The sequence below is a fragment of the Lathamus discolor genome, chromosome 1 (genome assembly GCF_037157495.1).
Source record: "Lathamus discolor isolate bLatDis1 chromosome 1, bLatDis1.hap1, whole genome shotgun sequence".
In the NCBI taxonomy this organism is placed as follows: domain Eukaryota; kingdom Metazoa; phylum Chordata; class Aves; order Psittaciformes; family Psittacidae; genus Lathamus; species Lathamus discolor.
In genome coordinates, this window is record NC_088884.1 from 3,799,670 (window position 1) to 3,815,428 (window position 15,759).

General features: G+C 48.7%; 1 protein-coding gene across 9 annotated transcripts in view; it reads right to left on the reverse strand.

Annotated features, from left to right (window-relative positions):
• The window catches only part of PFKFB3 (6-phosphofructo-2-kinase/fructose-2,6-biphosphatase 3), a 44,061-nt gene that overhangs the window by 14,390 nt on the left and 13,912 nt on the right, over window positions 1-15,759 (reverse strand). The window contains exons 1-2 of one of the 9 annotated variants that reach the window (XM_065670071.1): window positions 5,746-5,861; window positions 4,424-4,789 (exon numbers count right to left, since the gene is read on the reverse strand). The exons of 3 other annotated variants lie outside the window; for them this stretch is intronic. In XM_065670071.1, the coding sequence (XP_065526143.1) occupies window positions 4,424-4,502 (79 nt within the window). In that variant the 5' untranslated portion in view covers window positions 4,503-4,789; window positions 5,746-5,861. Of the gene's footprint in view, window positions 1-4,423; window positions 5,424-5,745; window positions 5,862-15,759 lie in introns of those variants that run through there. 5 more of the 9 variants (XM_065670151.1, XM_065669985.1, XM_065669898.1 and 2 more) reach the window with 5 other exon arrangements.

Here is a 15,759-nt window from a genome sequence, read left to right on the forward strand (position 1 = left end):
CAACCAACTGTTGTTTCTGAAGAAGAGCAGGGAATGAGGACTACAAAAGCACCAGCACTTAAAAGTATCCCTTTATCCTTTTATCCCCTCTTTTATCCCCTTTTTTCATTTTCCTCATAAGCCCATTTTAAGCTAGCAGGGGTTTTGTTCTTATTGTAAAGACAGTGATGTCAAACAGCTGGAAATAAATCCAGAAGCATCACCTAGTGATGAGAAGTGAAAAGTGAAAAGAAGCTCCTCTCCAATTCACTTGAATGGCATGACCAACATGCAGACAGATCAGCTGCCAGGATGCCCAGGTAAACTGCTTCTCCCTCTCTAAATCCTTTAAGAAACAAATTCCTGGTTCACTTTAGAGATATTTGCTGCGGTTACAGGACTAGGAATGCAGTGTGGGAATTTACTTTAGCTCCCCACAGCCAGCTCCCAGAGCCATGGGATGTACCTGGACCACACACCCCATGGACCACGTAAACACGTGGCAGCATCCCTGCTCCTCTCCAGGGTTTGCCCTGCAGAATTGCTTCTCACACGGTGCTGCACTCAGGAAAGGCCAAGGCACAAAGCCAAGCACTTTAAATAAGGGGAAAGGAAGATCTCAACGATGCCTAATGGAATTTGGATTAGCCAGCCGCCTTTCATGCCGAGTGACACACCAAGAGCCCTCCCAGCAAAGGCGGGATAGACAAGACCCTCAGGGGATTTCTCAGCTACCCTTCAATCCACCCGGTGTGCCTGGAGACCTCATGGGAAAGGAATGCAGGGAGTGAGTGGCTGGTGGCAGAGCCATAAAATGCAGCTTAATTACGGTCTGGGGAGAGCGCTCTGCCTTGCCTTGTCCCAGCTTCCCGCAGGTGAGACCCGGAGAGAGCGACAGTGATTTGGGGATGCCAGGGGCTCCCCATGGGTGGAGATGAGGTATGTTATTCTCAGTGTAGACCTGGGAAGGGCAAACAAATTAAGAGGTATCCAGAGAGTATGCGAAACACGTGGAATTTCCCTCCCCTTCCAAGAAAAAAAATAATCCAAGAGCTAAAGAAACCAAGGTCACAGGTTTGGCACTGGTACCCAGCAGGGCAGAGCAGAGCCACTTATCATTAGGTCACTAAAGCAGATAGAGAAAATAAGAGATGAGAAAACTATCTAACAAGGTATTTTCTTTATTTCCCCCCTAAATATTCCACATTCCTCAGGTTGGAGCTGCCCTCACATCTGCTCCCTTTGTGTGACCTGCCTCCCCAATGCCACATTTCAAAAGCCCAAGCCAGCTCCTACTGCTTCCAGCAGCACACAGTGATTTCTCTTCGTACTGGGGTATCAAGGGATGGGTCTAGATCACACACCCCCTGGACCATGTAACATGTATCCAGATACATGCGCAGTGTATCCAGAAAAATACTGTTTTCCTCTCTAACAGCTTCACATCCTCAACCAATCTATGGATCCGAGTCTGCATGACAAAACAACCACTTATTAGATAAAAGGAGAGGGAAGGAATAATACCTGAATACAGACACTCTTTTCCCTACCTGCCCACAGACAAAGGATCTCAAGGAACAGAGCCAAGAGGATTTGGGGCCATTAAAACAACAGCATTCCAGGACAATAGGGATATTGCCAGGTACTGTTCATGTCCCTTTAACTCCAGACAGCTGTGCACACATCCCATCTCCAAAGGGTTAAACGCCTGTCTTTGAGGCATCTCCCCCTCAATTCGGTTTGCTGACAAAAGATGCAGGTTCCCCTGGGACCGTGCAACAGCATCTGTTTACAGACCCGGGAAGCACCTCCCAAAACACCAGGGCATGGAGCACGCTACTTTTTATCGGGAATCTGAGCCTAAACCCAGTTAAATCACAAAAGCCTCCAGGAAACTTTGCATCAGGGATGAAACAGAAACCAGTGTTTTGCTCTCAGCGCTTCACAAAGACCTAATTCATCATTTCTTTTCACCACTGGTGGAAAGCTATGAGGGATTTCAATGCACATTCATTACTCGTTATCGACACCTATCCAGGTAAGTCAAGGTCAGGGATGGCTTTTGAAAGGCTCAATGAGGATATTTAGAAGTAGCTCAGACATTTGTGCCTTTTATCGGCTACAAAATCAGCTCTGACGCGCTTCACCGGGGTGAATGCAAAACACAAAAGGGAAGGAAATTCTCTTCTATAAAAGACTGGATAAAACAGCCACCTCCTTACTCCAGGTATTTTTACTGTCTCCTTCTATGAAGAGCTCCCCGCACCTCCCGCTCCCACAAGGCCACACCACATCCTCTTACATCCCCCCCTTTTCCACCTTCTTCCCATTGCAATTCCCGGACACCTTCGCGGACGCACAGCGAACCCGTTTCCGCGCTCCCATCGCAAACACGCGTGTGTTAATTGGTACCAGACCTGCGAGCTGTGGCTTTTGCTGATGTATTTTCGCCTACCCTCATGGAGCTGAAGCGATGGGAAGGAAAAAGGCTCCGGGAGCCCCCTTCCTGCTCAGTATCCCCCTATCCCGAGCCCCCTCCCCTTCCCTGGACCTGCCCATCCAGCCGCTTGCGACGACTTGACTTTCCCAGCCCCTACGTGAGAGACGTGCAGCTTGACAGCAATTTAATGGATCGCCGTCAAAAGGCCACATGAAGGCATCGCTTCCCATCCATCCCAGCCTCCCGTTGATGAGGAAGCGGACAATCGGACTAACTATTCCCCACGCAGGGAGCAGCCAAGCGGGAGCTTGCTGAGGATGCTCACAGGGATGCTCCCGCTCCTTCTTCCTCCACCCCACCCGGCCGATCACGCTGACCTGCATCTCCGTTATAGCTCCCATTCCTACCCGGCTTTGTAAGGAATTAGCAGCACCTCGAGTTTAAAATAGCTACTTCGAGTCCAAAAATAACCACCCTAAAAAAGCCCACAATGCTCCCACTGAACGCATTGAACAGTGCCCGGCATGGCTTGCTCCCACTCCGAGAAAGTATAATTACAAGGCACGTTATAGCACTAATAAACCCCTTGATGCCTTAATACATTAAAGCATTAGTTTTCTCCTCCTCCATGAGGGAATTCTCTCGGAGCTCCGAGAAACCAGGTGAATAAAGTGGCAAAAAAACCCAACCCCAACAACAAAGCTCTGCATATAGAAAGGATTCCTTTCAAAGGTGTCACTCCTCGGGAAAGAAAAGCAAACCAACCCTCTCCATCTGCAAAGCATTAAGCCAGGAGATATTTCCCCTCGCTAAAACCAAAGCCCCGTGGCAACCCAGATGTTCAGCCTGTTGCTGAACGCAGTTCCCGCAGCATGGGCGAACACCGCTGCGTGCCCAACCTACAGCCACGGGGATATTTAGTTTTAATTATTATTACATCTTAAAAAGGGGGAATTGGGAACTTTCGGGCCAAGGGAAATAAACGGCTGAAGCGGCTTTGTTTCAAACGCCTGCCTCCGGAAAAAAAGCATCGGAAAGACTGATTCACCCAACCGCCCGAGCCACTTCCATGCTTCGCCAGGCTGCAAAGTGCCACCTTCTCCGTCCTTGGCTCCCGCAGCTCTGCGGATTCTTGTTTGGAGTTGCACAACTGGCAGGCTGTCAGTTTGGCTGCTGGGCGAGTTAAAAGAGCTGTCTCCTCAGCTTTAGCGCTGGATTATGATTCATGAGTTGGTTTCTAGTAACACCGGGATGCCGAAGCATTGATTACTATTTACTATTATTTTAAGCGAAAAGGTTGGTTTGAATCACTCCAGGTGCTTACCAAGCCTTGAAAAGATGGGAAATCACTGCACAGGTTCGAGCACTTTTAGCCCTCCCCTCCACCTGCCTCCCATCTCATCCTAAACCTCCTATCGCGTTCCCCCATTGCCATGGCAGGGAGGGTGGAACTAAATGATGTTTCAGGACCCTTACAACTCAAACCATGCCGTGATTCTATGATTCCAAGTCTCCCCATCTCATCCCAAACACAGCACAGGATAAAGTGGTGAAGCAAAGCTGCTGCTGGGCTTTTTCTTCGGCTCAATTCATTGACCTAATCCTGCTTTCCCCCTTAAGTTAATAAATCACGTAGCAAGATGTCAGACACCGGGAATCCCAGCAGAGGTGGGATCCCGGCGGTCCATCCTCTCCCAGTGATTGAAAGGAGGGGGGGTGGTGATGGACGTGGGACATGGAGAGGGGAGGAAATTGGGACACGCGTGTCTCAACGCCTCCCGCTCAAGGGAAGCAGCGGCGCGATCCCTGCACCTTCCTCCATCTCCTCGCGCTGGAAGTGAGTCACGGGCTGGCAGCGGGTGGGATGCGGACACGGGGATGATGCTGGAGGAGGTGGATGGGATATTTTGGGAAAGTGAAAAAGAGGGCATTGCATCGAGGCCTCCCGGGGCGCTGCTCCCAACATCCCGCCCGTATCCCTCCATCCCTCAGTGCCGTACTCACAGCGGCGGGGCAGCGCCGGGCGGTTGTCATTGGGGAGCCAAATCTTCTGGATGCGGCTTTGAGTCAGCTCCATGGGCATGGTTAACACGGAGGCAGCGGGCGCTCCGCGTGGTGCGAGTGCGGAAAGGGTCAAAAACGCGCAGTGAAAGCAAAAACGAAAGGGTTTTTGTTGCGGGGAGGGCTGGACCAGCCGCTGCTGCGCTTTCGGATGCTCCTCGGAGTCGCGTTAAGGCTGCACGGCGGAGGAGGAGGAGGGGAAGAAAGAGGAGGAGGAAGAGGAGGGACGGGGCTTCAGCGCACAAAGCCGGCAGGAACGGTGCGCGCACCGCGGGGGGAGCGAGGGCGAGTCCGGCCGGTGCTCGTGGTCTGGATGCGAAAAAAAAAAAAAAAGAATAATTAAAAATGCTAAAAATAAATTAATTCCCCTTTATATTTTTGAAAAAAAAAATCAAAATAAATTAAAAAGGGGAAAAAAAAAGAAAAATCTCAGCGTGAGCAGACGGGGGAGGGCTGGGCCTGCCGGCTCCGGCTGCTGCTCCCGCTTCCCGGCTCCACTCACGATGGAGCGGCGGCAGCGGCGGCTCCTATTTGTATCCCGGCAGGCCGGGCCGCCGCTCCCGCCCTCCTGGGCGGAGGGAAGAGGAGGAGGAGGAGGAAGGCAAAGGGGGGGCCCCGGCCGCCTGGTCCCGTCCCACGCTGCCGCCTGCCGCCGGCCCCCCGCACTGCAGCGGGGACAAAGGAGGCGCCGGGCGGCCCGGGGAGGCTGTGTGGTTATGGGGAGGGCACGATACAGGGACACGGTGCTGGAAGGGATGGAGATGGGTGAAGGGTGGTGGGAATAAAAGCGTTCGAATCGGTGTGATGGGAGTGAAATGAAACGGGAAGGATGGAATTGAATGGGAAAGGAAAAGAAATGGAAATTTTAAAAAAAGATAAGGGAAAGGGAAAAGAAAAAGGAAAAAAGAAAAAGTATAGGAAAATATCCAATAAAAACAAAAGGTAAAATAAAATCAATAATAAAATTAAAACAAAAATATGATAAAAAATAAAGCAAAAGGTAAAATTAAATAACATAGAATGAAACAAAAAATAAAGGTTAAAATTGAATAAATAAAAACAACGAAAATTAAGTAAGAAAAAAAAAATTTCAAAGGTAAAATCAAGTAAGTAATATAATAATAAATAAAATATAGGTAAAATTAAATAATGAAACAATAAAAATAAAGGTAAAATTAAATGATAATGAAACAATAAAGGTAAAATTAAGAATAAATTTCACAAATGAAGGAAATAACTGAAACAGGAATCAGAAGCAAGCAAACCCAGCGGTTAAATCGCATCAGCTCAGCGGAGGGAGCACAAAACGAAACCGCCCCGAGCGGCACCATTGGCTCAGCGGATGCGGCGGTGCCCGCTCGGTCCCGGCCCCCCCCCACGGCACCGGAGCGGCCTGGTATCCGCGCGCCGCACGTCGCTCACGTCGCGGGGGCCGGGAACGTTCCACAGGCCCCGCCCCCTGTTCGCCTGGCCCCGCCCCCCGCTCGCCTGGCCCCGCCCCCCAGGAGGGTCAATGAGCGGGGTCTGTTGGTTATTGAGAGCGCTGGGGTCTCCTTAACCGTGTTGTTCTTGGGTTTATTGCCTTATTAATTGCATTAAATTATTCTATTATTATATTTATTATTATCATTATTATATTTAAATACATCTTGTTATCTTGACATTTGTTATTTTAATTATTTTTCATTTCTATTACATTATCTGCTATTATTTCAATATTTATTACTTTCATAATTTTATTACTTGTCGCTTATTTTTATTATTTTATTACCTACTATTCATAGGATTTCACTACATTTAAATATTTTGCTATTTAATGCTTTTATTACTTTATTAGTTGTCCTTTAACAGTGTTATTATCTTACTATTTACCATTTCTATTATTTAATCACTTGTATTTTATTAAATTATTAATTTCTCTCATTACTTATATTTTATTATTACCTTATTTGCTATTTTTATTATTTTTCTTTCTTTTACTATGTTCCCATATTGTTTATTGCTTTTATCACTTTATTACCTCTAAAATGATGCATAACAATAAAATACATGTCATTCTGATATTTACTATTTATTTTACTTTATTATTTTAATCTTATGTATATATTAGTAATTATCATTTTTATTAAGTTCTTGCTCATATTTTATTATTTTGTTACTTATGCCTTTTACTATTCCCTTATTACTTTTATTCTTCTCTTAATTATTTTAATGATTTTCATTACTTTATTAGCCTAATTATTATTGTTCCCATGGTCAAGTTGCCCCCAGTCATGTTCCCCCCTTAAATCAGCGCAGCAGTGACACCCCCCGAAGCAGCAGTGTTAATAAAGCAAAGCCTGCCTGTAAGTTTAAATCTTGATGAGTAACATCTCAGCTACCTAAAGTCTCCCGTTGTTGCCTTTTTTCATTATATAGGGCTTATATTTTTATACCACATGTAGAAAGAACATATTTTTGGCCTTCTCCTTACATGGAGCCAAGATGGATGGAGCAAAAAAAAATGCACAATCCTTCCCTCTCCTACGCAGGGAAAGAGTATTCACAGGCAGAAAGAGAATAATGAATTAACTGCCATGAGGGAGACAGAGATTTGGGATGGAGGCAGGAAGATGGGGATCAGCAGCGATGCTCTGGCTGGCACAGGAGGGGATGGGGTCACAAAGGGGTGCTGCCTGGACAAAATCCATCCTTGGGAATCATAGACTGGTTTGGGTTGGAAGGGACCTTAATGCTCATGTATTTCCAGCCCGCTTCCATGGGCAGGGACACCTTCCGCTAGACCAGGTTGCTCCAAGGCCTGTCCAACCTGGCCTGGGAAAGGACAGGGTTTCTTGTTCCAAAACCCCACACATTTTTCCATGGAGGGCAACAAAAACTCAGATCCAGCTAAAACATGAGCAGAAGGAATAAAACCGATGTGATGCTGCAGAGTTTGGGCATGCTCCTTCCTCCTGCGAGAGTTTACTGTGGAAACCACAACCCCCACAGCATGGAAAGGAGCCCGAAAGCAAAACCCTGCCTGAATGAAGATCACCGTCACTTCAGATTAGATCCACCTCCTAATTCTTGGCTTAAAAACTCCCAGATAACTGGAGCGGAAAGCTTTGACTCCAAAATACATGGCCTGGTTTTCAAAGGCATGAACACCCAGCTGCTCCAAGCGAGGTCAGCTGGAAGGAGCATCCTTACTATTTATAAGTAATGATGAAAGGGGTGGTGAGCACGGCAGCACTAGGTAAGACATGGAGTGAGGGTTACCTACCCCATCACAGGAACATGCAGGGATTTAATACATGCAAAGGGATGTAGGTGGAAATGTAATCACAGAACCATAGTATGGTTTGTGTTGGAAGGGACCTTAAAGCTCATCCAGCTCCAGCCCCATGCCACAGGCAGGGACCCCTTCCACTGGAGCAGCTTGCTCCAAGCCCCTGTGTCCAACCTGGCCTTGAGCACTGCCAGGGATGGGGCAGCCACAGCTTCTCTGGGCACCCTGTGCCAGCGCCTCAGCACCCTCACAGGGAAGAGCTTCTGCCTTATATTTGAGCCAAATCTACATTGTTTCACCTTAAAGCCACTCTTCCCTTGTCCTATCACTACGCACCCCTGTAAAATGTCCCTCTCTAAATGCCAGGGCTTGAAAACGGAGGGTCTTGGTGGTAGACAGGGAAAAAAATGACCTTGAGCATCCCATGATGGGGATGCAGTGGTGCAGTGAGGTGCAGAAAAAAAAAGGCAGCACAAACGAGGGGAGTCTGGGAGAAAAAGGTGAAAAACCCTGTTTCTGTCAGAATGGGACATGAGTTTCTTATGGGGTTTGCAGGTTGTGAACTTCTCCAAAGCACCAACGCCCAAACCCCTCAATTCCCTTCTTTTTCTCCTGTTGCTCAACCACCAAAGAGCAATTCATCCTGAATGGGGGAACTGGGCTCTGGATGCCTCCCAAAATCACAATCCCAGAGTAAATTCCCCATCCCCTTTGGAGAACCTACCAAAACCCAGGGGGCAGCTTCCCCCAGCACCCTTCCTTTGGCATCAAAATCCAGGCAACAGCAGTGATTCTCTGGCAGCCCCAACTCTGACTAAGCCGTGATTCATCCTCCTTTTTCTTTCTTTGATATTTTTCTTTCCCTTCTAAAGCAAACTTGGAAGCAAAGGGGAAGTCACGTTCATGTCTACGTTCAGTGCAACACAAACCATCTGCTTAGGATGTGTCATGTTGGGGACGCGGTGTGTGATTCCTGGTGGGATCAGAGTTGCGCGGTCCAGCCCTGCACCTAGCGCAGTTTGGAGACATTGGCTGGGAGCCACGCATACATCACCATAGAGCATCATAGAACCATTTGGGTCAGAAAAAACCTTTAAGCTCATCCAGTCCAACCTTACCCCAGCACTGCCAAGGCCACCACTGCCCCATGGCACTGAGGCCTCGTCTCCACGCTGTGTGAGCACTCGCAGGGCCGGTGCCTGCAGCCCTGCCCTGGGCAGCCTGTTCCAATGCCTGAGCACCCTCTGGGGCAGGAATTGTTCCTCAGCTCCATCTAAACCTGCCCTGGTGCAGCTTGAGGCCGGTTCCTCTTGTCCCATCCCTTGTCCCTTGGGAGCAGAGCCCAGCCCCTCCTGGCTCCATCCTCCTGTCAGGCACTTGTAGGGAGCCATCAGGTCCCCCCTGAGCCTTCTCTTCTCCATCTGAACCCCGCAGGTCCCTCAGCCGTTCCCCATCACACTTGGGCTCCAGGCCCTGCACCAGCTCCATTCCCTTCTCTGGCCCCGCTCCAGCCCCTCAATGTCTCTCTTGTAGTGAGGGGCCCAGAGCTGAACACAGGATTCGAGGTAGGGCCTTAACTCTCATATAGATGAAGCCATACATGCGCTCCATTGCAGGGCAGCAGCTTCCAGCACAGCCTTAGTTTACACGGATGTAAACGGTTCTCCCTACCCCAGGAGGAAGGTTGCAAAAGTCAGGCAGCAGGTGCCCGAATTCTTGTTAGTGCATCAGGAACACCTTGCAGCAGAGAAAATCATTCCTCTGGGCTGACTGAGGGGTATTGATACACTTATTTGGGGAAAGAAAAGGAAACCAACTGGTAAACATCCAAAACCCCATCAGTGGGATCCTGGAGGAGAGAGAAAATTGGCTGTAATGTATTAGGAGAACCAGGGGCTTTCCAAAAGGTCAAGGAGGAAACCAAGTGGTTGGCCCTCCTCTCAGGCACTGGATGCTGAGCTGGTTTTGCTGCTAATGGCACTTCTTTGCATGGACTTGGAGTTTGCAAAGCTGCTGAGGGTCAGGCTCATGTTGGGGAGGGTTTTGCAAAGGCTGTTACAAGCGAGCTTGGAGGGGAAGATGGAGATCTTGGTCCTTCGTGTCTGCACCCATTGCCCAACACATTGCCCAACACAGTATTTCAGTTTCAGAAATACATAAATGAGGAGTGAAGTGCGACCTGTACCTACATCACTGAGGTACCACCGCTCCCACTCCTCATCTCACCCTCCCTCTGCCTGCCCCAGCCCTGCTGCTGGTGGGACCATGATGAGCTCCTGCACCAGCCCCTGTAACACACTGAGGGGGTTCTGCCGTGGAAAAGAGGTTTTGCTGTGAGGGTGCTGAGGCGCTGGCACAGGGTGCCCAGAGAAGCTGTGGCTGCCCCATCCCTGGCAGTGCTCAAGGCCAGGTTGGACACAGGGGCTTGGAGCAAGCTGCTCCAGTGGAAGGGGTCCCTGCCTGTGGCAGGGGTTGGAGCTGGATGAGCTTTGAGGTCCCTTCCAACCCAAACCGGTCTGTGATTCTCTTAATCTGACATTTTCCCTTCCTCATTTCTTACCCTTTTCCCCCCTACCCTTGCAATCTCACACTCCTTTTCCTCCTCAACAGCATCAAACCGGCAGCATGGACACCACTGCTGGCCGAAGAGCAACAATGATCAGGGAAAATAATTTATTTGCAGTATTATTTCAATTCAGGGTTTCCTGCAGTGATTATGGGATGCCCTACACTTGCAGTCCCCTACCTTGAAATCAGAGGAGAGCTCTGGTTTGACACCTCTCATGTTTGAAACTGGGAGCAGAGCAAGGCACATCATGTGCTTGGGCTTCCCCTGAGCCATCCCTCCCTTCACCCATTGCCGCAAACACCCATTCCCCTGTATGGGGACGAGCTGTTCAGTTTGCAGCTATTGCACTCTAACTGTACTTTATGTGCTCATCAAACGTCTTCCTTCCCCAACTGTAAGGAACTAGTCATTACGAACAGCCGAGCACTGAAATGCCATCAGAGCAAGCACTTGGGGCTGCCACTCACATGCCTTTACTTACAAATAGCTGCAAGCAGAGAAGGGGAAAATTACCAGGGGCTCAGTCTCAGACATAGAGAAACTGAGCACGAGAGAGGGAAATCCCCGCAGAGGCTCAACCCCGCTGTATCAGCGCCAGTCAAACGCCACACCAGGAGCTGATCCTGCCTCCCGTGGCAAGAGAGGCAGGAAAAACCACGGAGAGGCTGCAGAAGTGCACGGGGCTGCGGTTCCCAATGCTTCAGCGATAAGCGGCAAGAATCAGCTCTTGCGCACATGACCTGGCTTACAATGACGGGCAAGGAAAAAACCCCATCGTTTCACTGTCCACGGGCAATAAAGGGGCTCTCTATATTCTTTAAAGTGCTTTTTCAACCAGTTCAAGCCTCAGGACCTGTTTGCCACTGCTCTGAGCTCCCCTGAGTGCTGACACTGTTGCCCTCTGTTGCCCTCTTTCAGGGACAGTAAATTCTGCCTGAAGTCAACCCTCTGTCATACTCTGCCACCAGAACTGCTAAAACCAATTTATTTCTTATCAATCCCTTCTCATTTAGGAGCCCTTCAAGCAGGAGGAGGAGGGTTCAAACCTGATTTCTTTTGAGCTGTCGATCTGTGCACTAACTAGAGGCATTTGGTTATAATTGGGTGAGTTACAGGTAGATGGGAAAGGAAATGGGAGAGCTGCAAATACATTGCTGGCCATAATGAATATGGGGAAGAAGGAAGGACGAGAGCCTGGATTTAATCTCAATTCATCAAATCAGAAGTAAAATCGCTCAAGGATCCCTCCAATATCCCCAGAGGGAGGTGGGTGTCCCCAGCTGTGCTCAGGTTTTGAAAGGTCTCTGGGAATCATGGAGTCAAAGAATCACGGAATGATAGAATCACAGAATGGTTTGGGTTGGAAAGGACCTGAAGATCATCCAGTTCCAACCTCCTGCTGTGGGCAGGGAAAAGACCCAGGAAAGCTGAAAGCTAGAGATGGGGATGTGTAAAATGGGTGTTGAGTAGCCAGGATTGATGACCCCAAAGGAGCCTCCAAAATCAGTGCTATTTAAAATCACAGGGAAGAGATTTCATCTATAATTTCTGAGAACTACATTCTATAAGAGAATAAACATGGAAATAATGTTCTGAACCCACAACATCCACTGGAGCAGGGACATGTCCCAACGTTGGCAGGTCTGCTCAGAAACAGGTCCAGGAGGATTGAGTAACCTGCTGTGAAAGTTCCTGACCTTACAAGAGTGGTGCAAAACAAAGCTCACCCCATAAACAGGGTTTATAAACAGGGCTAAATCATAAACATAATTGACTCCATGGGTTGTGGGGATGGGAGATTTAGATGAGATATAAAGAAGCTCTTCCCTGTGAGGGTGCTGAGGCGCTGGCACAGGGTGCCCAGAGAAGCTGTGGCTGCCCCATCCCTGGCAGTGCTCAAGGCCGGGTTGGACACAGGGGCTTGGAGCAAGCTGCTCCAGTGGAAGGGGTCCCTGCCTGTGGCAGGGGTTGGAACTGGATGAGCTTTGAGGTCCCTTCCAACACAAACCAGGCTGGGATTCCGTGAAATATGAGGGTTCAAAAAGTGGTTAGAGGGTAATTAAATGGCAAGAGGTTGGGATATTCCAGTCTTGGGAATCTGATACTGGTTCTCCTTGAAATAAAACCTGACTGCCCAATTTCAGGCTTGAACCCAAAAGAAAGGGTGAGGATCAGTCAGAGAGCCACAGTTCAGGTTTTAGCACTGTCAGTGGCTCTGAGTGGCCAATATTCACATTAGACTGACACTGGGATGTACCTCCTATTCCCAGGTACTTGAGTTAAGTGCAAGGAACTCCCCATTTGCCCTGTGATGTTAAGGGTGTGAAATTCCCCACTGAATGTCCTGGGTGTAAATCTACTCGACTTTAGATCACCTCGTCTCTAAGCAAGATGCCACAACAACCTTCGACAAGGCACTGATCCAGCACAGAAATCCAACAAGTGTGTTTACAGACTTACTCTATCCCAGCTGCCAGATCAGATATTACCTGTCCTGCTGCTGCCGGCATAAACCTGGCATATGTTACCATAGAGCCTCTTCCAGATAAATCAGCACAAGCACACAGCACACATCCAAAACACAGCCCCATACCAGCTGCTATGAAGAACTTTAACTCTAGCCCAGCCCAAACTAGCACAGTGCTGCAAAGTGCTGCAGCAAGTTGGAGATGCAGCAAGAAGGAGCTAAAATCACAGCCCTCCTCTAAGCACAGATTGTTATAGGAACCGATGCCATGCAGTTGCCCAATGGCTGAAGTTCATGAAGAGCTGAATTCCCACTCCAGTGATGCATTCGTGATGAGAAGAAGCATGAGCAGCAGATAAAGGGAGGGGATTCTCCCCCTCTGCAGTGCTTTGGGGGGACCCCCCTGCAGTCCTGATCCAGCTCTGGGGCAGCAGCACAAGAGGGATGTGGGGACATAGGAGCGAGTCCAGAGGAAGCCATGGAGCTGCTGCGAGGGCTGGAGCAGCTCTGCTCTGGAGCCAGGCTGAGAGAGCTGGGCTGGGGCAGCCTGGAGAAGAGAAGGCTCCTGAAGGGGAGACCTGAGAGCAGCTCCAGTGCTTGAAGGGGCTCCAGGAAAGCTGGAGAGGAGCTTTGGACAAGGGCCTGTAGGGACAGGCCAAGGGGAATGGCTTGAACCTGCCCGAGGGGAGACTGAGATGAGCTCTTAGGCAGAAGCTCTTCCCTGTGAGGGTGCTGAGGCGCTGGCACAGGGTGCCCGGAGAAGCTGTGGCTGCCCCATCCCTGGCAGTGCTCAAGGCCAGGTTGGACACAGGGGCTTGGAGCAAGCTGCTCCAGGGGAAGGTGTCCCTGCCCGTGGCATGGGGCTGGAAAACTGGATGGGCTTTAAGGTCCTTTTCAACCAAAACCTTTCAGTGATTCTGTTGTTAGGGATGCAGCTCTTCTGCCTGAAGGGCTTCAATGACAGATATGAACCCCCCTATGGATGAGACTATTCAACTCATTTAGAGCTGAAAATGGTCACCATCTGGAAATCACATCCTGTCATTATCCCATGGACTTTGCTTCCTAACGTCTTATTAACACCCACCTTTCATTAACAGCCTGGATCGTTATCTCATCGTTGCAGGTTATTAAATCAAACAATGGCAAAGGCTGAGGCCTTTCATTCGGAGGCTGACTCACCTCCTGATGCAACAAGCCCAGGCCAGTGGCAAACCTCAGCATCGCCATGGTGACCAAGAGGCTTCTAAAGAGATGTAGGCAATGATGGCATGAAGCCAGATACCCAGGAGATGCTGGGGAATCTCTTCAAAGTAATGCAGAAAGCTACAACATGAAAGCTTTTGGGAAGAAAAGTGGTGGTTTGTATTCCTGTTGGTTGAGGAGGAGGTGCTTGTAGGAGCAGCATGCACTGGATTAATCACAGCTTAGGGAAAAGGGTATTTTTTTATCCCTGCTGTCATTCCCTACTAATATTGGCTTCTGATACAGGGACTTTTGATCAAGGGATGATGAAATGCCATCCCAGGAAGCACCATCCCAGGAGTATATGCACTGCTTGGAAGGCTGAAATGGAAATGTTCCTCGAGGGATGCTGAGCAGTAAGATGTTCCAGGCCTGAAGGGCTCCTGCTGTGTCTGCCTCCACCCTGATTCATGTCATTTTGGGTGTCTACAAGGAACTGGTCACCTTTGACTTCCACCATCTGTAGAGAGAAATGAGCACTCCCACAGCAACACACTTGCCCTGCTGTGGATGTTTGTAAAACCTGATTGTAAACCAGGATGAGATGTGTCCTAGAGATGTTTTTAGTATAAAGGCAGACCTCAGTGTTCTCTGTATCCAAAGCCACCCAACACACACCTCAGTGCGCTCCAGCACGAGGTGACACAAAGCACAGTTCTTTGTTCACCCCAGAGTCCCATGTAGGGAGGAAGAGTAAAGCTTTGGTGAGGAGATGCATTTTGAAACCGCATACGTGCTGAGGATCCTTCCACCTACACCCTCATAGGCACGTCTGCCATATCGACAACCTGCTTAACCCTGCTTCCTCACAAGCCTGGGATGATACAGGCAATGGCATGTGATGGCTGTCCAACAGAGTCCTACACACCTCAACTCTGGCCAAGAGGAGCCACTCTTGAGACCAGCACCACTCCCCAGGCTGAGCTGTTCCTTGAATCAGACTCCCTAAGGGTTCACCTCTCCATTCGGTGGGTGGAAAACCACAAGGCATTAAGAGGTGAGGTCTAAATGACTGTTGTCATGTGCTCTTAAACCTGAGACCTGCAGGAACTGCTTCAAGACAACTAAGAGAGAAAGTGTATGGTCAATAGGTTGAAATTGAGAATGCTCTGTTTTTCCATCTCTTTTGCTGGAGCTCTCTATAGTCAAAGCTTCCCCCAGGGAACCTTTCAGCTATCTGGTTTCCTATCAACCCTCCTAACCAATTTTTGGAGCCAAATCACTGGAATCAGATCACACAGGTTGCTGGAATGCAGAAGTTCAATAACCACATTCCCTTATCAGGGTTTTCCTATTTCTTTTCCTGCTTATAGGGCAAAGTTTTTCACTTATCTAATTCCTAGCAGATGTTTTAAATTCATGCATTTCATTTACTCGTTTCCATGCCACGGAGACCTGGCTGGGGAAAAAAAAAAAAAAAAAAAGGCTAAAATTATCCAAAAATATCTCCAGAATTCCTTCTTTCCCTGATATTTTCCATCAGACATGAGAAAATATTAGCGGGAAATCTCTCTGCAATTTCGGAACAAGCTGAAACAATACGGGGAGCTTCCTGCCAATGTATTTTCTCCAGTGCATTTAGATTTTCCAACCCACAGTGACAAGTTGCTAACAAGTCCTTGGAAAAAAAAAATAGAAAATGAAAAAATTCACCTTAAAGTTTAGATTTCTGCCCTGGAGTTTAACATGCAGCTGCAAACCAGCACTGGATGCAAACTGCATCCCCC